A 21,415-nucleotide genomic window follows, 5' to 3' on the forward strand; every position below is an offset into this window, starting at 1 on the left:
ATGACTGGTGCCATGGACAGTGGGCGGCCTGGCCACTGCTGACTGGACCTGGGTCCCCACCTGAGGCACAGGGCACTGGGGTCTGGCTGGACACAGGGAGGCAGGACACTCCAGGTGCTCAGAGCAAGGCCCACCCTGTGAGGGCCTTCATGTTGGGTGCTGGTCACCCAGCCCTGCCTGACCCTCTCCAGGAAGTAGGAGCACACATGACCTGAGTGAGCGCCTCAGTCTCCCTGAGCCTAACTGGGAGGCACAGCCAGCACACCCTCCACTGTCGCCCACCACAGGGCGTTTCTTCCTGGCAACTTCAGCCGAGGGATGTGGTCAGGAGTGTTTGTCTGTCCTAATTTTCTCCGCTATTTCCCATACCCATCAGAGCACATTCTAGCTTGTTTTTCTTCTACCCAAAGGAAATAGCCTGAAAATGGTGCCCCACTAAGTTTTCTTTACCCCACCCACATGGGTTCCCAGCTATCTCCTCATGTGGAAAACTGCACGAGGCCAGGAGTTAAGAGACTCTAGTCTGAGTCCTGCTATTAACCTCAGGAATGACCTCAGGAAGACACCCCCCTCTGGCCTCAATTTCCCATCTTCAAAATGGTTCTCCCAACTTGCAGAGAACTTCCCATTTATCTCTCCTTGCCACATTCTGTGCGATTTCCACATCTGTCTTACAATTCATGCATTTTTTCTCTTCAACCATGTTAATTCTTCAACCTGCACACTGAGTTGTTTTCTGTTTCCTTTTTGTTTTTTCTCTCTGGGGGTTTCCACGTGGCCCTTCCTACCAGAAAGGCTCTTAACTGGACAGCTCAGGGAACCAGTGTGAGGTCTGCAGGCTGCTAAATATCTACATCCAATTATGCACGTGGGCAGGAACTGCCATGGGGCCGTGGAGCCACTAGACCAACTGCTGGATAAGCTGGGTGGGGGCTCCACCGACGCCTGCCTGCCATCAGCTCGGACTCTGACCTGGCACTACTGTCCACAGAATTAACCTCCATGACTACATGGTCACCTTCTAGAACTTCTTTTGGTTCCCTTTCCCCCCGATACTTTTCTGTTTTGTCTTGTGGGTTTTATACTTCCCCTTAGCTCTTTAATTTTTTTAAGCATACTTTTTTAGTATCTCTTTCAGACTCTTCTATCATTTCCAGGTATTGAGGAGCTAATTACCCCGTTTTTCCATTTGCTGACTCTTTCTCTGGTGGTATATTTTTCTCTGGTGGATTTTTCTTTCTTTATTATTAGCTCATTGTTCAACAGAAGTGTTTGCCACTGGAGTCTCTGGAAAGTGGTTTTAATATGCGTGTCTCCTGGGACCCTAGGAGTTTTACCAGTTTTGGTCTTTTGTCCCCTCTATGTATACTGGGCTTGGGGTTTCTACACCACCTTGTTAGTGTAAATTCAGTCCCTTTTTGGGACTTGGGAGTACCTCAAGCTTGAACTTCTGTTTTTTAAAGAGAGCCTTTCTCCTCGTAGCCCCAGGTGGAAGGAAGCTCCCTTCCTCAGGACAGTGGAAACCCAGTCTGTCTTACTGCTAACAAGTCCTCACACTTAGGAGAATTCAAAATTGTTATTTATTCTTTTACTGCTGCCTCTCAAAAACATACCAGTTCAACAGCATATAAAAGTCTCATCTGTCTTTCCCATCACTGTATCTTGAGGGCCAGGATGGGGTCCCACACATAACAGGTTCTCAGTACATATTTGCTGGATAAACGACTGAAGAACACTGATTTCTGGGGGCTCTGTCCCCAGAAACAGTTTAATACTTGCCTCGATTGAATGATCTCCAAGCCTCCCACTTCTACCACCCCTGTCCCGTCACCCAAGCCCTGATGCCCTGTCCTAATCAGGGCGGGCTGCCTGGGATGGACTCACTGGAGATGGAGGTGTAGACGGCGAAGGCTCTGAGACTGGTCATCTCCTTCCTGCGGGTGATCTCCACCCGTGTGCGGAAGATGTTCTCCCAGGCGTACAGCTTGAGCAGCTTGATACCGCGGAGCATTTCATTGGTTTGCTTCAGCCTCTCATTGGAGTATTCCTGTCAGGGGTGACTGAGTTAGAGAAGTTTCCTCTGACCCTGTCCCACCCAAGAGGAAGGAGCCAGGTCTATGTCCAGCTCCTGTCCCCGCAGGGATGCTCCCCACCTTCTCCATTAATCCCATATCACAGACAAAGAAACTGAGGCCTGGAGAGATGGAGTGACCTGCTCAAGGTCAGTGATAGTGTGGATGTGTATGGATGGCTGTTTGGTGGCATCTGGGGAAGAGTGAGGAGACCTGCTGGTGTGAGGGGAGACAGAGTAAGCAGGCACAAGGGAGACAGATGGGAAAAAAGGACATGTGCACACCTGGGGGCACTCACCAGTGTGCTCCGCTGGGCCTGGGACAGCTTGGTGGCCACAAAGTACTGGACAGGGGCCAGTAGAATGATGACAGCTGCTCCAATTAAGGCACTGACTCCGAGGATGTAGTACAGGAGAATCACACCCACGATGATCTGAGGGGGGTCATGGGATGAGTTCCCTTCGACTTGGTGGCTGCCCCACCAGGGGGTGTTGGCAAAGTCCCTCCTTCCCCAGTTCCCTAGTGAGGGACATGCCTTGGTGCCCAGGTTTCCAAATTGCCTTGGGAGGTAGAGGATGAGGTGTGACAAAGCAATTTCAGAAAGAGGGATTAGCATGATGGGCTCTCCCACAAGCAGAGTTTCTGGGCTGGTAACTAACTGCATTTATCTGCAAGCCTGCTGACTCCAAGTCTCCTTTCCAGATGGAAGCCTCAGAGCTGAGGTTGCACAATGCGTGTGACAGCACCTTTTCTGTTTGCTGGCTATCAAGGCTGATGTTTCCCTCTCATTGGAAAAAAGTGACACATGAGCAAAGGGACATGGCTGCATCCATACCAGACAAAACCAGTCCAGGGTCCCAGAGTTTACTTTTCATTCTTATGCTCCCAGTGTCTTTAATTTTTAGTGAACCTGGCAAGTATCCTCTGAATAGAGAATTCATTCTGCTGCTAGTGTTATGTAAATGACTGCCTGCTTCTGAATATTTATGAGAAGTGTAAATGCTCTTGCCAGCCCCCAAAGCATCAAGGTGACAATTTCTCAGCTTGGCTTCAAAGGCAGGCACCTCAAAATTCAGGGCTTATTCTAGAGGAACAGATGCACTGTCTTCCTTAATTGAAAACAAAAATGTTTTCAATTGGGTTGCCAACTATTTCAGCTGATTGTAGCTAATGGGCTCAGTTGGGTTGGACCTACAATCCCTGAGCCCTACACCAAAAGGGCAGTAGGCTCCTTGCACCACCTCAAGGGCAGAAGAGTGTGTAATTTCTGCTAATTGCAGACTGCCTCCTGTATTAGCAAGTTCTTAGCAGCTGCTAAGTGGCCCCTTCTTCACCCACCTCCCAGTGTTTAACTGATGTTAAATGCTGGCATGGATGGGCAGAGGAGCACATTAAGAGAAGAACAAACTCCTGCTCCTGCTGGGGGCCACTCCTATTACTCTCCTGGAAAATTATCTCTGGCATTCAGTCTTTTCACTAATTGTTCTTATATGGAGGCAAGCAGAGCTTCTTTTAGCAGCTTAGGTACAGTCAGACACCAAGGAAGCTCCAGAGCATTCCCAGAGTCCCCGTCAGGGCACCTGCTGGGGTTGGTGCTTGTACCTCCATCACCTCCAAGTGCTGCCAGGCTCCCCCTCATGCTCTGCCACCCCTTGCAGTGTGCCCCAACCCCCCCGCCAAGACCCTTCTGTCCACTCCTCTCTTCTGCAGGGGTCTGAGTGGACCCCACAGGAAAACATACTAGAAATCAGGGATTCTGAGTGTGCGAAGCAAGTGTGGGGAACAAAAGGACTATTTTGTCCCCCATTTATAAGTTAGGAAGCAATCTTGGGTAATAGTGGGAGATCACAGTCCCCAGGGTCTGCAGCCCTGACTTTGAATGAAGTTCCAGCACTTACTGCTGTGCATTTTGGGCAAGTTACTTAACTTTCCTGATTGTCAGCTTCTTTATCTTTCAAATGATGATTTCAATGCCCACTTAGCAAGACTGCTGTGCAAATTAAATGAACATATATGATAAGCACCTAGAATAGTGCCTGGCACATAGTTGGAGATACATGCAAGATGGCTGACTCTCCTTCGTAAAAACAAATAAACAGGTCTTACGCCCTGTCACTAGGGAACCACAGAAAGATGATCCATGAGTGTGGTGCTGCTACCAACCCACTCTGGGGCCTGGAGTAAGGCCCCTGCCCTCTCCAGGCCTCTGATACCCATGGGGTGAGGAATCAAGGAAGTGCCCACTCTAGTTCCTTAACACTGAGCCCATTAGCTACAATCAGCTGAAATAGTTGGCAAATTATTTGAATGCACATTTGTTTTGCTGAGAAGGTTTCATTGGATTTTAAAAGTGTATGTAGATTGGTGGTTTCTTAGGGTTGGGGGAAGGATGAGGAGTGACTGCCCAAGGGTTTGGGTTTCTTTTTGGGGTGTTGAAAATGTTCTAAAATTGTGAAGGTATTTGCACAACTCCGCAAAGATGCTAAACCCCACTGAATTTTTGTACTTTAACTGGGTGAATTATATCTCAATAAAGCTCTTATGAAAAGAAAGTACAGTGACCAAAAGGAGATTGCAAACCAAGGAGAGCCCATGGGGACAAAGGAATGGGGCTCTTGAGCTAATTTCAATATTATCAAAAGCCTTCCAGGCTGCACACAGAGTCCTGAGTGGGTGGAAAGGATTGTATCAGCTTTGGGTGGTAACACTGCGTCTTGGGGGCTGGTCAAGGCTAGAAGTGGCAAAGCCCAGTCTTTGAAGAATTAAAAGTGGAAAACCAAATGATACTTCCTGATAAGTAAGCAGAGGCAAGTAATTAATGGAGATAATAATTCCTACCCTGCTCCCCTCCCCACAGTGTTGTGAGGGTTAGTTATACAAGTGAGAGAGGTTGGGGCAGGGGTTATTAGTTACTACTATAGTTGGCAATGATGTATGTGCAAGGAACATTATGAATGATAATGCCAGTAACAATGCAGCAGCTAATACCAATAACAAAATTTTTCAAAACAGGCTATTCAAGGGGACACAGCAGAAAAGGTTCTTGTGGATAGATGGCTGGTGACGTATGAGATGAGCTCTCTAGGCCCTTCTATAACTTCCATAGTCACCAGCCCTCCTCGGTAGAGTGGAGGGGGCACTGGCATCTGGGGATGGGTAAGCAGTAATGGGGGATAACATATAGAGCTGTGAAAAGGACCTTCAGATTCCCTGCTCTATGTCCCCATCTTGTTTAGCTGCCTCCTTGTACAAGCCTCTCCTTCTTTTCATTTAATAGCTTTTAAATATAAGCTTTTTAGGTAAGGAGGACCAATGAAAAGTACTTGAGGTTAAGGTTTACAGACTCTGCGTCCCAAGAAGCAATGGATTCTGGACTGGTAAGTTTTTCACTCACACCGAAGTGTGCAAGGGATCTGATATTTACTGAGTGGCTACTCTATGCCCAGCACTCTGCTTGATGCTGTACTTACATTAGCTAATTGACTTGTCATAGCAACTCCAGAGGGTAGGAATCATTCCCGTTTCATAGATGAGGAAACTGAGGTTCAGAGAAGTTAAATATTTGAATCAACCTGTCTCACCCAAGTCCAGACACTTTTCCTGTGTACCAGGCAGCCCCTATGGGGCCTTCAGGGCCTCTGGGAATGGATCTGGGATTCCCACTTCTGGCCTGAGCACTGGAGAGAAGATTCATTTCCAGACACAGGACAGGAATCACAGGCTCTGTCATGGAGGGCTCCAGATGGAGAGGGAGCAGACGGGGCCAGGAGACAGGTAAACCAGGCCTGAGACTCTCCTACCACCATTAGGAGAGAATGAGCCTCCTTCAGATTCAGCTCCAGAAGTCATTTGGCTTAAAAAACACTCACGTTTTTTATTTTCAAAAAGAATGCATGCTTCTTGGAGAATTTAGAAATGCATAAAGAAAAGAGAAAATCCCACAGTGGGGCCTTCTAGTTCTTTTCTCTGTGTGAATCTGTGCAAATGTATACCTACATATAGATCAATTTAATAGGAAGCTCATTGCATATACCACTTTGTAACTTTTTTTTTGCTTAAAGATGCATTAATAACACTTCATACTTCAATGTAATTAAGTATTTTGCTATAACATAACTTTTAATCTCAGCAAAATATATTCCATGTATGATTATCCTATAGATTTTTTTAAAGGTTGTTTGCATTTTTTAGAGTTTTGATGACAGTGCCTTTTCTGATCTTCAAGAGAGATGGCTAAACCACTTACAGAGTGTGAGACAGTGCAGAGACCCAGGGGTACAGCCCATGCAGACCCCAAGGTGGGTGCAAGGTACAGCAAACATGGACTGGAAGATGAGCTTCTAGTCACTGGACATGTACCATGAGATTCTGGTTCTGTGTCTCTCCACACTCCCCCCACCCCTCCAAAGGACACCTTCCTTACCTGTACTGGCATAGCCCAGAGGTTTGGGCATAAGAAGAAAAACCACATGAGCTGGTTGGTGTCAATGGCAACCAGGTTACAGATCTGCCCGGCAGTCATTTCCCCCATGGATAGGTTGGAGGTGGACAGGTGCATAATTTTATTATAAATCTTGGTCTAGAAATGAGGACAGAGTGTTTCACATTTGTCATCATCACCATCCAAATCACCACTCCAGATGCTGCTTGTCTGTGACATGCCAAGGCCTTTTCAGACATTCCCCCGTGGGGCCCCAGAGCAGCTCTGTAAGGGGGTACTGGATTTACAACTGGGGCAACTAAGGCTCGAGAGGTAAAGGGCTTTGATTACAGATCAAGCAAGTCAGAGAGGTAGCATTCAAGTGAGGAATCTGTGCCAGCCTGGCATGCTTCCCCTGCAAGCAGGACCTCTCCCTTGTGGACAAGACTTAATTAGCTCTTAAATCTTAAAAGCAAATCTTCATGTCCAGTTGTATTCTTGATTTACCAGAAGCCAGTGGAGAACACATTTCAGGGCCATAAAAATGATGAAGTGGGGCCGCCGTCTGCTATAATGAGGCTGTCTCTAACTGGGGGAGGAGGTATGCTCTGGAGCCAAGTCCTGTCTTAATTGAGGCTTGAAACAAAACAAGGGTTCGGCCTGGGAAGGTTTTATGTGACACATGAGACATGACATTCGAGTGCCGATCAATCCCCCACTGACCAGAGTCCGGCATTCCCCCGAGAATCTTGTTCTGCCTCCCCAGGGCAGATGGGAGCAGCCAATCGCAATGGTTTTCTCTGAGCTCCGAACCCAAAAGCTCTACATGCAAAGTGACCATGCCTCCCAGATAGATGTCAATTTTCAGGCTGTGTGCTCTTGAACAAGGAAAAAATGCTTTCCTGTTTTAAATGTCCTAGGGATGCTTGTTCTGTTGTAAGGTGGATTCCCACTCCTTAACTCATCTTTTGTATAAACAAGGGTTTTTTGTGGGTCAGGTTTGTCTAAAGAATGAACCTATTCTATGTCTTTTTGTGTGTTTATATACACCATGGATAAGGTTTAAAATCATGGCAATGGCATTTTTTGACAGATCTTTGCACATCCTAGGTTTGTGAAATCAGTCTTCAAAGAATAATAATAAATCTAGTTTCAGTGAAGTAGGAACATAGAGCAATCTGTCAAATAAAGTGTTACGTAAAGATCAAGATACACAGAAATACACAAACAACTAATAACTGGCATATGCCAAAAAATTATACTTAATACAAGAATTTTGTTTATTAACTCTTCATGTAAGAAACTATGGTTATTCTCAAACTCATGAAGACATAGATCCTTATATATAATTTTCTGTAAATCTCTGAAAGGTTTTTTTCCTAATTTGTTTCCATAATTAATGTCTGAATTTCCTTTCTGTGGCATATGAATTAATCTCCTTTATTAATGCAAATTTTCAGACAGCTTGAAAAAACAATTACATTCAAATACATTAAAAAACCCATTTTTGGCTCTTTAAGTGTAATTGGAAAATATCTGGCCAGTGTGTGATTTATAACACACAAATAGAAAGGAGATTTAATTACAAAATTGTTCAACCACAAAACTGACTGTTGTCTGTGGTGGTACGTGCCTGTCACTAGAGGGGTCTGGGCAGAGGCTGGGATTTTCAGAGAGGTTTTCTGAACTGAGCAATAGCTTGGTTCCTCCTAACTCTGAGCCCCTATGAGTCTTGAATTTTCTGGGGGCTCTTTCCACTATTCTCATATGATGACATTCCTGACAAAATGGTTTGCTTTCTCAATGAAAAATTACTGGGGATGGGAAGTGTTGTCATGTACAGTTTCACAGGGTGCACACCACACAACTCCAGGGGTGGCCATTCACACAGCTTCACCAGGATGACCAGATTTGGACCCTGACATTGTCCCCAGCCCAGGCTATACCCTTTTACTCTTAGTCCCTTTTCTACAAAGCCTGACACTGGCTCCCAAAAGACAAGTCAGTGTTAATGATTTTGAGGAATATTTCTGAAGCATGAGGTAGCTTTGGGATTTAGTCACAACTTCCTAGTGTTCTGACGTCATGGAAATTGCTGGGTATAGTAGAATCTGCTAGTTGTCCCCCAATATCCATTCTCTCCTTTTCACAGAAGAACTGCTAGCAGTGCATATGTGTCTGTCAAGAATAAAGATACGCTTTCTAGGTATGGCCATGTGGCCAGTTCTTACTAGTGGGAAGGGAGAGGATATGTGCAGCTTCTGAATCCTGATTTTAAAGGAAGGCAGCATTTCCTCCTATTGTCCCATCTTTCTTCCTGCTTGCTTAAATGTAGTAGACATGATAGTGGCAATTTCAGTAGTTGTCTTAACCATGAGCCAAAAGTCACATGAGCGGGCTGGCAGAGCAACATTACAGAAGGGGCCAAGGTCTCTGATGATTGTGTAGCTACCATACCAGCCCTGACTTCATGTGAAAACAAACTTTACTCCTACTTAAACCACTCTCATACTGGGTCTCTCCATTCCAACAGCTGAACCAAAATTCTAATGAAAACTGGGGCTAAATGACTCTCATCACCACCTGGCACACAGGGGCCCTGAATCCTTCCTGACTTTGACCATCCTTACAACCAGTTCTGAGAAGGAGGCCACAGCAGGCAAGAGCAAGAACCTAGACCTAAGACCTATCAGGCTAAGTCTCTCTCATTATGACCCAGGGCTTAAGAACTCAAGTAGATCTTAGAGGTTATTTAGTCCTGGTATGTCAAACATGTTTCTTTTTTTTTTGCACCCAAAGAAGACTGTCTGGTAGCAGACCCCTGGAATAGTATATGGAAGATTCTGAGGCTGCCTTTGCTTTACATTCAGCAAGTAAGAGTTCTTTGATCAATTAGTAATGTCTGTCCCCTTCAAGTCTGAGCAGTTGACCTCTCAGATGTAGTCCAAGGCAATTAGAGCTAGAATGACCACATTTCCCAGGTCTAGTCCAAGGCACGTTCCACTACACATACTGCCTGGTCATGGTTACTGTTTCAAAGCACTGTTAAAGGGCAACAAAAAAATGTATGCACGGCAGCATTATCCTTGAATGTCCGTGAAGATGAATAGTGTGGTTCTTGTGAAGTGAAAAATAATCATTCAATTACCTGAATGGCTCCTCTCAAGTTAATTCCTGTTTCAATGGCGACATAGTAGGATGCCTGCAGAAACGTCCTTTGCAGGAGGAGGGCAAGGAACAGAAGCACAGCTAAGACGTAGGCATTGGCAAGGAACTCTTGGGACGAGACAAAGTAAACCCCGAGAAACTGAGTCTGTTGGAAAGAGCAGTTCAGAGGTGGCTGTCACTGCCAGCAAAATGACCAGTATCAGTACCTGTTACTATACCATGGTGACTATTATTAGGGGACCCTTCATACTTGCAGAGCCTTGTACAATTGCTTGTGACTGAAATATCAAACTGATAAATCCAACTAAACATCCTTCTAGCTACAGGAGGGTTGCCTATGCCCCCTTCATCACCCACTTCGGGGAGCACAGTGTAGCCCAGTTTTAACATCACGCACATAAATATGCTTTGTGGTCACTAGGCCCAGGGGAACTCACTCTGAGTAGAACAAGAATAAATAGAGCAGATCACAGAGCAGCTAAAATCAGAACTGCTAGAACAAATCCCACGATGTGTGTTCTCTGCTACAAAAATGGAATCAGCTGAGGCCTTGTCCCACACTTACCAACAGCCCTGTAGGAATTTCTGGGGAGAAAAGACCAGTGGGAAACATGGCATGGTAGTACTTTCAGGCAGACATGGAAACTCATCACTTATGAGACCGAAAAGACCTCGGACCCTAGCTGCTCAAATCTGAGGGTTCCTGGGACTTCCTTTTAAATGTAAGATTCTTTGGCTGCACCTCCAGCAAAATCTCAGATAACAAGCAGTGGAAAAAAATTAATGTTTTGGCTTATTGCTAAAGATACCCAGGAACAAGAGCATGTCAGTTCCCAAATTCAGCATCAACAGCTCCTAGGAAAACTTTGATCTTGATTAGGTCCATTGCCTACCAGCAGAGTGCATCAATGTTTCCATGAAGACAGAACCCTCCCTGTTCTGGGACTCTGCCCTGAACTCCGAGAGAGCTATTTGAAAGGATGTGGGAACTGCTACAGGGTAAAGAATGGTGGGAACAAAGTAATGAGGAGCCTGAAGGCGTGCCCCTGACAAGGATCAGGCTGAAAGGGTCAGCATTCTAAATGGAGTCCTTTTCCTAGTGTCAGAAATTCTGGGATCCTGGATACAGGGCTTCCTGATAGTAGAAAAGATCTTGCCTCCCGGTTCAACAGGGCCTTCTAAACCAGCTTTCACTGCTCTGTGGAGCTGGTCCTGCTTACAGCTATCTGTCCCTCGCTCTGTGGAACAGCAGGAAGTAGACGCAGGGAGATCACTGTGGTCTCTTGGAGGAAGGCCCTACAGAGGCCTGAAGCCCAGCTGTGTCTCTGGCGTCAAAGTACCAGAGAGAAAGGCAGAGGAGAAGGGAGAAGGGAGAGAGTGGGGGTGGGCTGGAAGCAGCAAAATGCATCTCAAAACTAGGCTGCAGCGGGTGTGACCTGATCTTACAGAGGAGCAAGGGGCAGGACACAGAATTACTCTAGCGCAGAATTCCATCCTCACATTATCCTAAGTAGGAGAGAACCACTATTAGCCCAATTTATACAAGGAGAGATGTAGTTTCAGCATGTTTAAGCGACTGGCCCAAGGTCACAGGCTGGTATGGGAGAATATGTGAGCATGAACCTGTGTGAGGCCAAAAACACTACCATAGGTCCGCTACCTAAGCCTCACCCAGCTGTTTGACTTTGAGTGCCCTATTGTCAGCTATAAGCTTCTGACCTGTGGGGACAGAAACATTGCCCACTTGGCTGGTTCTGGATAAAAAATGAAGGCCTGCAGGCTTAGGAAAACCTGGTTCTGTTTAACAGGCCTTGAACTCTTCTGTTCGGCCATGCTCTGCAGAGACCTAGCTCTGGAAAGCAGAGTCCATTATTTTAAAGTAACAAAGTACATTATGGGAATTTATCCCAAAGGAAATAATTTAACATAAGGACAAAGATGTTCTCTCTCTGGATTATAACAGGGAGAGAGTATGAAAGTCCATGTCAATGTCCAACCATAGGGATTGGTTAGGCAGTTTATGACACTCATGGGAACACTCCCAACCCAGAAACACCGATCCTTGTGAAAGCTCTCTGAGCAGCGTGGAATGCCACAAGTGTTGTGTCACAATGAGGGAAACACGTAGGCTGGAGGATGAGGGCCAGAAAACCCAAATGATCACATATGCTGGTTAGGCTATGGGTGGTGTTTGTAAATGCACTCATCAACATTTGTACATCTTTAACAAGACAACAAATTCTCTTTTTGCAGCACTAAAGGCAAAAAGCCTTGACCCTTCCCCCGCCACTAGCACACATACTGTAGAGACAGTAACTATATTTCTTTGGATCAACAATTTCATGACCTGTTAAAATGAAAATTTCCCTGCAGGGATAAGTCATTAAGTCATTCTTTGATCTCTCTTCAAAGAGACAGCTTAAAAGGCCTGGAGCCCAGAACAGCTACATTTTGATGAAGAAGTAGATATATACTAGCCAAAGAGGCCTGGGGCGCTGCCCAAGGAAGGCAGGCCCTGGGAAGCTTTCATGGGTGGCATGGCCCAGCACCTTTAAGGGCCTAGAGAAAAGGCCAAGGACCTACAGCTTGACATTTGGTGGGCGGTAAATGCTTTGGAGGATCAGGGGCCTCAGTCTCACATTTTCATAAGTTCTCAGGGAAGAAATTGTGTTTGTTTCCAGAGGTTTCCCCAGTAGTGTTCAATAAATAGTTTTAAAATTAATCAATGCATATGATCTTCATATCCCTTGACTTTCTATAGAGTGATTACATATTTTCCCATTTTGCAACTGAGCCAACTGAGGCCTGCAGAAAGTAAGTAATTGCTAAAGATCATAGACCCTTGACTCTGCAGTTCTGAACCTCATTTCCCTGCCTGATCAGAGATACGGCTGGACAGGCTCCCGATCCCTTGCTCTCTGGAGCTTAATGGAGGGGGAGGAGGGTCACATGGGCTTTGTTTCTTATTTTGGCAGTGGCCAAAAGGTGAATTGCCTGTAGGTTCCAGCCCTGGAAGGCCCTAGGTAAAAAAAAAACAGTGAAGGACTGACACACCCACCCATCCATCCACAACTATTGACATGGTGGTTTAGACCCTGGACTTTGAGGTTAGCCACATCTGAGTTTGAGTCCTGAATCATTATATACTAGCCACTGTGTCGTTAGGTAACTTCCTCAACCTCTCTGAGCCTCAGTTTTCTCACCTAAAATGAGACCATTAAGAGGTATAAAAATTCAATGTAACAGTGCACTCAATATAAGGTAACTTCTGCACTATTTGCTGAAGAATCATTTCTCCTGTGCCCCCTGAATGTCAGACATGGAGCTAGGTGCTGGGCACACAGCAGACAATGCAATTCATGTCTTAGGAGACTCAGGGTCAAGCTGGGGAAAGAGACAAGGTGTGCTCTGATGGCGCACGCATAAGATATCATGGGAGCAGAGAGAGGGGCATCTAATTCACCCAGAGGAAGGCTTCTCGGAGGAGGTGACAACTGAGCTAAATCTTAGTGGCTGAGAAGGAGTTAGTGAGGTGGAGAGGCATACTACATGAGCATCATCATGAAAGACTACATGAGCAGCTACATGAGCATCATCATGAAAGACGAATCCACACACTGACACCACAGAAACGTTACGTGAGTTCACAAAGCCATCATCCATTGTGATAGCCACAAATGTGTATCCAAATGAGGACACACACTAATGGAAAAAGACATTCCAAGAAACACAGGACCCACAGAAGGACACACATACAGGGTCATAAGCACTTCCCATGAGAACTCATTCAGAAACAAACACATACACACTCACAAACCCACACTGAGGTCTAGAGGCTGAACAGGTTTGGCCCGAGATCAGATACACACTGTTCTCTTTCCCTGCTCAGCTGATAGCCTAGAGCAGTGCTGGCAGGCTGTAGATGTCAGCAGTTCCTTATGATTCCAATTCCTTTGCCCTCCAGCCAGATCGGTGGCATCCATGGCAGGTGACAGATTGTGTGTAGGGGGAGGAGGGTTGGGTGGAAGAGGGGGTTAGAAACAGATCATGGGCTGCTCCCAGCCTAGGTCCCAGACTTCTCTGGGGACTGCAGCAGGGACAGGAGCATCAGAGATCTAGCAGGCCATAAGATACTTCCAGTAATTAAAGAAGAAATAAGGAATGCTTGTCCCATGGATGCCAAGGGCAGTGTGATGCTTGCCCACTGGAGTGTCCTAGAAAGGGAAGAGAGGACAGGACAGCCAGTGACAATGAAGTCAACAATGGTGCCTGGCTGCGCGGGCTGCAGTGGGATGGATTCAGGATGAGCAGGAAGAAAGGTGTTCTCAGGGAGGTGGTTAAACACTGCCACATGTAGGCGGAGAGCTTCCTTTCTTTGTAGGTCCATGAAGGCCAGTACAGCACCTGTCTCTCTGGGTTGGAGCTGCTGGGAGGTGGGGGATAAATCAAATGACCTCAATCAATGACCCCTTCCCCATTTTCTAGGCCCAGTTGAGAATTAAGCCATATCCCAGGCAACCACACGATTGGTTCTTTGCTGCTGACACTGGAGACCATATTTACTTTCAACTCTCATTTCTATGTCTGTAATTTGCTGACTGTAATTGGGCTGCAGGGAACAAATATTAAATCTGGTAAGGCCTGCTGCCACTGAGGCAGGGCCATCTGTCTCAGGGATTTATGTGCAGACAAGTAACCGGGACAAGAGCATTTCAATGAGAAGGCAGTAAATCCCAGGGTCTGTATATAAATAAAAAGAAAAGAGATGGCAAAGCTAATGTCCAGAAGAATCAAATATCTAAATGTTGTTCTCACCATCTCTTTGGGACATCCTGCCCCAGAGCCTTAGGAGAATTCCTTAAAAGTTTTGGGAAACACAGGAAGAGGACAACGATGGGGACAAACTGATAAGGGCTCCGGCCTGTGTCACTTCCCCCTGATACTAACAACTGGCTCCGTGTTGCTGTGGGATTATCAATGCAGAGCGTCCTGAGTTTGCCTATGGTCAGACCAAAACTGAAGGTGATACTCCTATGGATGAGAAGCTGTCCTTCCCTCTCTCTTTTTGGGCCAAGTCCAGAGGCTCAAAAGCCCTTAAAAGCCACTGACATTTAAATAAGCAAAAAATGTCCTTACATTCTTATTGAAAAAGAAATCTGCCCATTGCAGCCTGGTCAACTCATACTCATCTGTTAAGGCCCCATGCAAATACCCACGTCTCTATGAAGCTGCCCACAACTAGTGGCTAAGTTAGTCACTCCCTCTTCCCATGGTTCCCTGTATATGCTCCCTAATGGTAGTATTTAACACAGTATAAAAATATTTTATTTAGATTTCTCTCTATTGGATTTCACAATCTTCAGAACCAGAGGTTGTTAGCTTGATAATAATAACAGTCAATTTAGCATCATGATTCTAAGTGCCCAGACTATGGAGTGAGAGAGGATTGAGTTCAAATCCTGATTCTGTCACTCACTCTCTGAGAGACCCTAGGGAAAGTTACTCTCTGAGCCTATAGTTCCACATCTATAAAATAGGGTTAAAAATATCTACCTCTGAAGTTGTATGGTATGTGAATGACATTGCAATAAAGATGTTGCATAAAAAAATACCCTACAAGGTTGCGTTAGGGATTAAATAAGATAACACATGGTAACTCCTACATGCAGCCAGCCATGTATTAACTGGTGGATAAGTGGTTGTTATTATTGTAAACAGTCTTCATCCCAGCCATTGTCTCAGTATTGCCATAGCCCATCCAGGTCTGGCACATAGTAGGGTTCAATAAATGTCTGCTGAAAAAGCCAAACAGGTGAGGAGTGTCTCATATTCCTGACCAAAAGCAATCAGCTGATTAATCATATCTCTAGAAAAAATTAATATAAACCTTCTGAAAATTAAATGCTCTCTCTGATTTTGGAGCCCCTGAGATGAATAGCATTACACAGGGGAGTGTCATAAATTATTAAGATTGCTAATTAGTAATTCTTTGAATCATTTTTGGACTGTCTATGGCTGAAAGGTAATAGTGATGTTCTTGCTGGGGAAATAAAGCTCTGAGTCTTATTAGAGGTGACAAGTTTTCCATTTTGCGACCACCTAAACCTTAGTGGTAGCAAAGAAACAGGTGGAAGAATTAAGTACCCCACTCCCATCCCCGGAGTGGGTGCTACTGCCCCAAGCAGGGAAAATAATCCCTCAGAAAGATTCTCTGCCTGTTTTATCCAACAAACCTCAATTTGTAGCATACTTAAGCTAGAAAGACCACTGGGTATGGTTTCAGTTGTTTTTAACAGAAGGAACCCTTTTTTAAAAGAATTTTTCATGGGAAAGTCCAAAATATTAATGCAAGTGGGGCAGCTCTGAATGGAATTTGGAGAGGAAGGAGGAAAGCCCTACCCTCAGAGGGATCCCTCTCCCCTCAGCCCCAAGACACCCCTGCACAGCCTCGTGCACTGTGGATAAACAGGCCGAAGAAGACAGATCCATGAAGTCATTTGGAATCTATGAAGAGGACGTGAACTAAAAGCCAAACACATCCAGCAAGTCACGGCAGCCCTGCACATGGGTGAACAAGGGTCCTTCCCACAACTTCCTGAATGACAAGTAACTGGGAGAGGTGTCCGGCAGCAGAGCGGTGAGGAGGGCAGAGCACCGTTACTCTCCCCAGGCACAAGCTTGCCTCCTGGCATTTCTGTTGGCTGGCACTCCTGGGGGAGACATTGCCAAGGGTTTTTGCACATGTGAGGAGTTGCCCTAGTGTAGCCACAGGGCATACACATTAGCCTCTTTCACGGTCTCATGCACAAGTGAAAACCTTCCAAAGAGTGCCTTGCTCTATCCCTGGGGAGGCCTACCTTGGGCTGGAAGACTCGGTTCTCCTTCCGCAGGTGGTCCACAATCCCAAAGATGCACAGTGGCCCTGCAAAGCCCAGCAGGTCAGCCAAGATGCGGAAAGTGCTGCTGAGGACCAGGTGTCTCCCGAAGGCACGGCAGAGTGCCTGCCAGATGGCCCGGGCACCCTGTGTGTTCTGTGAGTCCTTCTGCTGCCCAGAGAGACCCATGGTCAGGTCAGAGTGGCCGAGGGCCTATTCATAGCAGGGCCTGGCCTCCCAGGAAGCCCCTGGGTCCTGCTGCCTGGGGAGACCCAGTTGTCACAAATACTACAAACAAGTGAACCTCAGGAAGAAACCAGGGGGCCACCAGGGCACGGCTGTGGGCCTATCAATGCCAACACAGTCCAGATGGGAACTGAGGCACGATGACTGAGCAGGGTCACACACTGGTTGGGGACTGTGATGAGCACAGCACTGTAATGACTGACATGTGCCACTGTGTCTGCCTCAGTGTCTCCCCCTGCCATGCTAGGGTTGAGGTAGCCTGGGAGTTGGACTGGGAGTCGGGAGACCAGCTCTGCCTCTTACCAGCGTGCGCCAGCTCTGGGCAGGTCACGGCCTTTCTCAGGAGGTCCCTGCCTGGTCCATCTCATAGAGTTATTGTAAGGATCAGTCACTAAAACCGCTGCTCTAAAATGGGTGAAAATTCCCACCTTTTTAGCCATGGAACTCTAGAAGGAAGAACACAGGGCATGGGGAAATTCAAGGGGACACTTCCTTTCCCAGGGCATCAGTTTCCCCATCTGGATAATGAGGGTATTAGATCAAATGACCTAAACTTTAAGGGCAGTTCCAGATGTGGCTGTCCTATGAATCTTTAATTCTGGACTTGTCCCTGGTTCACTGTGTCACACTTAGGGCAAGCCTTTTTCCCTTACTGGGTCTTGGTTTCCCCACCTGTCCCACCAGGGGTTCGGCCTGACACCCTCTGGGGTTCCCATCTGTGACTCTAAGCCAGAAGGTGGGGTATGGATGGTGTGGCTGTGCCCCCACTGACCGCCTGGGCCTCAAAGGCCTCGCAGAGCCGCTGGTAGTTGGTTAGGGCCCTCATGGCAATGGGCAGCTTCCCAATGGCTCGGAGATCAATGGGCTTCTTGTGAGCAGTCTTGATGAAGGCATTCATCCACCAGTAGGTGCCTTTGGACAGCAGGTTCACGAAGGGCTGCAGGAAGCGCACCCCCAAGTCCTGTAGGTCTTCAGGGGGCTTCACTTCCCGTGGCATCTTGAAGAAGATATATCTCTGTGGGGCACATGGGCCACCAAGGATGGGTAAGTGCAACTTCTCACCACTCTCCACTTGCCCTAGCAAAGATCTGGGGCTGTGGCAGCCCACCTTTGACCTCTAACAGATGGGGCCATCTCTTTCCTATTCCTAGGGAGAGGATTTCCCACAGGGAGGGGATACCCCTCACCTCTTTGCCACCAATGCCAGGGCCTCCTGACTTGTCACTCTTCCCCAAGGCCTACTCTGAATCCCCATGGCTGGGTTGGGTTTAAGTTGGTTTGGGGAAGAGAAGGAATCTTCCATACATCATCTTCACAGATCTGAGGACACCAACATGTTTCATGTTGGGTTTGCAGAATGTGGAGCCATGCAGACCTGGGTTAGAATCCTACCTTTTCCACTTACTAACAAGGTGTCTTTGAGCAAATCTTATCTAAAATATTTCCTTGCATCACTGGGGTGCATCACAGAGGGTCAGTGGAGGCAGGGAATATAACAGAGCCTCTATACTCTGCAAATCACCAACTAAAAGCAGAGGAGTCAGAGAAACGCAAATTCAAGTAGCACTTGGCACTCATCAGGCTGGCCTATGTTAGAAATGGCTATTCCCCCCCACCCCCAGTTGCTCGTTGGAGGCAGAGAAAGGGCTTTCATATTCATTGCTGATAGATTACAGCCTCTCTGGGAGGTGATCTGCAACATCAGTTACAATCTAAAATACACAGACCCTTTGAGCCTGCATTTCCACTCCTTGGACTCTCTCCCACAAAAATGAAAGCAGCAATAAACATACAGAAATAAGTATGTTTAATACACCATTAGCTGTGAAGGCAAAAACTTGGCAACAGAGTGAAAGTCCATCAATAGGATAATGGCTGAATAAATAAGGGCTCATCCACATGATAGAATGCTATGCAGCCATTAAGAAAACTAAATTAGCCATACTGTTGGCTGAGAAAAGCAAAATGCAGAAAACTGTGTATAATATGATCCTATTTTTATAAAATGAATATTGAGGAAAAAAACCACATACTTGCATGTCTTAAGAAAAAAGAATCCTGAATAGATACAAGTATATGGTATTTCATTAATGACCAAGAATAGAACATGTACTGGGTTGTTCATCTAGATTACCTGAGAAGGGAAAGGTCGGGGAAGGGGAGAGGAGGGGAGAGAAGGAAAGAATATGCTTTTTAGATTTAATGTGTTCACCCATGAATATGCAAGTGCATATGAACACATTAAAATAAAGACAAGCCCACCCCCACTAAAAACAAACAAACATAGCTCAGAGAAGCCAGGACTTGAAGCTTTTTTCCCCCCCTTTATGTGATTAAACTCAGAATCCTTCAACCTCAGGTAATGCACGCTGATACCTCAGACTTGGGTAGAGGGCAGCTGGGCCAGATGGAATGTTCCCCTAGAACTTTCTCCTACTGGCCTCAGTTCCCTTTTGTGGGCCAGGAAAACAGGCTGACTCCTTCCAGAGCGCGGCTACAAAGCACCCAGGTGTTGGGCACTGGTCAGAAGCCCTTCCCTGGCCCAGGCGTGTCCTTGGGTGGGTGTTGGGGTGAGGGGCAGCCCAGAACAGCCTGCTTACCCGCACCCTGATGACATTGATCTCCACCAGGAGCAGCGTCCCATAGAGGATCACCAGCAGCCCTGTGAGGCAGAAGCGCAGCTGCGAGAAGCCAATGGCGTGGTCGTAGAACTTGACGAACTTGATGGTCTTGGTGATGAAGGCCAGGGTCCAGTAGACTAGTAGGGCTGCCGAGGAGAGGTGGCAGAGCATGGAGGATGTGTGTGCATGCATTCATGTGTGTGTGCACTCACGTGTGTGGAAGCCAAAGACAGAACAGTGTGTCAGGGAGGGGGTATGTGTGCACAAGCAATTGTTATGGGTGTGTGTGCACATTTCCAAGTAAAGGGATGTGCATGTATACTTTTGAGATGATGTGCATACATTAAAACATTCATGATAGGCATGTGTACAAGATCATAATCTTATAAGTCAAGCTGGTCGGCCAAATTTCCCTTTACAATAAATAAGAAAAATAGGGAAAGTATTTCTTGAATTAAACTAAGGCTGTATATTTAGTATAGGCACTGTGCCAAGTAAGCACTTTAAACATATTATCTCATTTATTCCTTACATAACTTTGTGAGAGAAATATTGCTGTCATCCTGATTTAACAGACAAGGAATCGAGGCTCAGAGTTAGGTAACTGATGCATCAAGTGGTGCAGCTGGGCTTGCCAAATGCTGGAGCTCCACTCTGCACTGGCTTCCTTGTGGAATTTCCAAGTTGGGAAGATCTCAAAGGTCCTTCAGTCCAGCCCTTCCATTTTGCTGATGAGGAAACTGAGGCCAAGAGAGAAGGTGACCTCCCCAAGCTCACTGCAAGCTAGTGACAGAGAGAGGGTAAGGGCCTAGTTCCCTGGCCCCCATCTAGAGCCCACGACAGCATGACGGTGCTCCTCAGGGAGCCTGGGGGAGTGGGAGCACACAAAAAGTGAGCCAAAGTCTAGGAGGCAGTGTGTATAATGGTTAGAGTGGGCCCTGCAGCCTGGACACAGATCCTGGGGCCTAAGAGCTATGTAACCTTGAGTAAGTCATTTAACCCATCTAGGCCTCAGTTTCCTCTCCATTAACCAGGATAATAATAGTACTGCCTGAAAGGCTGATGTGAGCCACGCATGGAAAGCACTTAGCACAGTGAGCTTGGCATGCAGTGGGTGCTCTTTGAACCTCAGCTGTTAATCTTTCTATGATCTCCAGATTTCAGACCTGGGACCATAAACATGAAGCTATCAGTGGATTCTATCCTCTAAATTACCACCACCACCACCTGCCAATAAACCAGTCAGCTGGCAATAACAAAAACTGGCAGTAACTAAGTCCCGATCAAGGGATGTTTCAGCACAGCCCCTTCCCCCTCACTCCTAGAGCTGTCATACGCAGACAAGGCTGGCCCAAATCCCCTAGGGCTCCTCTCTAGCCAGACCACAGAGAGGAAGAGCCCTTTGCCCTGCCCTCCACTCCAGAAGGTGTGGACACCTCTTGGACATGAATGAATGCCAGGGCATCTCTTGGGGACAAAATCTGGGGTCTTTCCCAGCCCAGTTCTGAGCTGACAACCAGGTTGCCCAGGGAAGAGGCAAATGCCATTTACCTCAGATCCCTGTCTGAAAGCATTGCGATAGAGGACAGAAGCATGTTTTCTGGTCCCAGCCCTCAGGACTGGGATGATATTCACTAAGCTTAGTTTGGTCTCCAGGTCATAGGATCCCAGAGCTGAGGCCATCCCCCTGCCTCCACACCTACACTCTCCCAGACTCTACCCCAAGCATCAGAACCTCTTTAACTCTTTGTGAGGGTCACCTACAGCGCCAGTCCTTGAAAATATGCGTCACACTCGTCTCTAATGCATAACAGATATGGTCTGATTTGATTTTAATAACATCCCTATGACTTAGGCAGGGACTTACTGTTCCTGTCCATATGGGGAAACTGAGGCTCAGAAACGCCAAATGTCCTGTCCAAAGCCACACAGAGAGTTAGTGGTGGACCCAGGACTAAGCCCAGGGGTTGCTTCCACAGTCCCATCCTACAGTGCTGAGCCCTCAGCCTGTCG

At 46.6% G+C, this 21,415-nt stretch overlaps 1 protein-coding gene across 8 annotated transcripts in view; it reads right to left on the minus strand.

Annotated features, from left to right (window-relative positions):
- The window catches only part of ABCC8 (ATP binding cassette subfamily C member 8), a 72,925-nt gene that overhangs the window by 41,687 nt on the left and 9,823 nt on the right, over positions 1–21,415 (minus strand). For 5 of the 8 annotated variants that reach the window (XR_012122626.1, XM_073216282.1, XM_073216283.1 and 2 more), the window contains exons 4-10: positions 19,382–19,548; positions 17,554–17,796; positions 16,518–16,706; positions 9,641–9,805; positions 6,496–6,651; positions 2,371–2,505; positions 1,885–2,047 (exon numbers count right to left, since the gene is read on the minus strand). Coding sequence is in view for 7 of the 8 variants with exons in the window: in XM_073216282.1 (XP_073072383.1) it covers positions 1,885–2,047; positions 2,371–2,505; positions 6,496–6,651; positions 9,641–9,805; positions 16,518–16,706; positions 17,554–17,796; positions 19,382–19,548 (1,218 nt within the window). In the remaining variant the exon portion in view is untranslated. The remainder of the gene's footprint in view (positions 1–1,884; positions 2,048–2,370; positions 2,506–6,495; positions 6,652–9,640; positions 9,806–16,517; positions 16,707–17,553; positions 17,797–19,381; positions 19,549–21,415) is intronic. The other 3 variants (XM_073216278.1, XM_073216281.1, XM_073216279.1) reach the window with 2 other exon arrangements.

Source organism: Manis javanica, chromosome 11 (assembly GCF_040802235.1).
Source record: "Manis javanica isolate MJ-LG chromosome 11, MJ_LKY, whole genome shotgun sequence".
In the NCBI taxonomy this organism is placed as follows: Eukaryota; Metazoa; Chordata; class Mammalia; order Pholidota; family Manidae; genus Manis; species Manis javanica.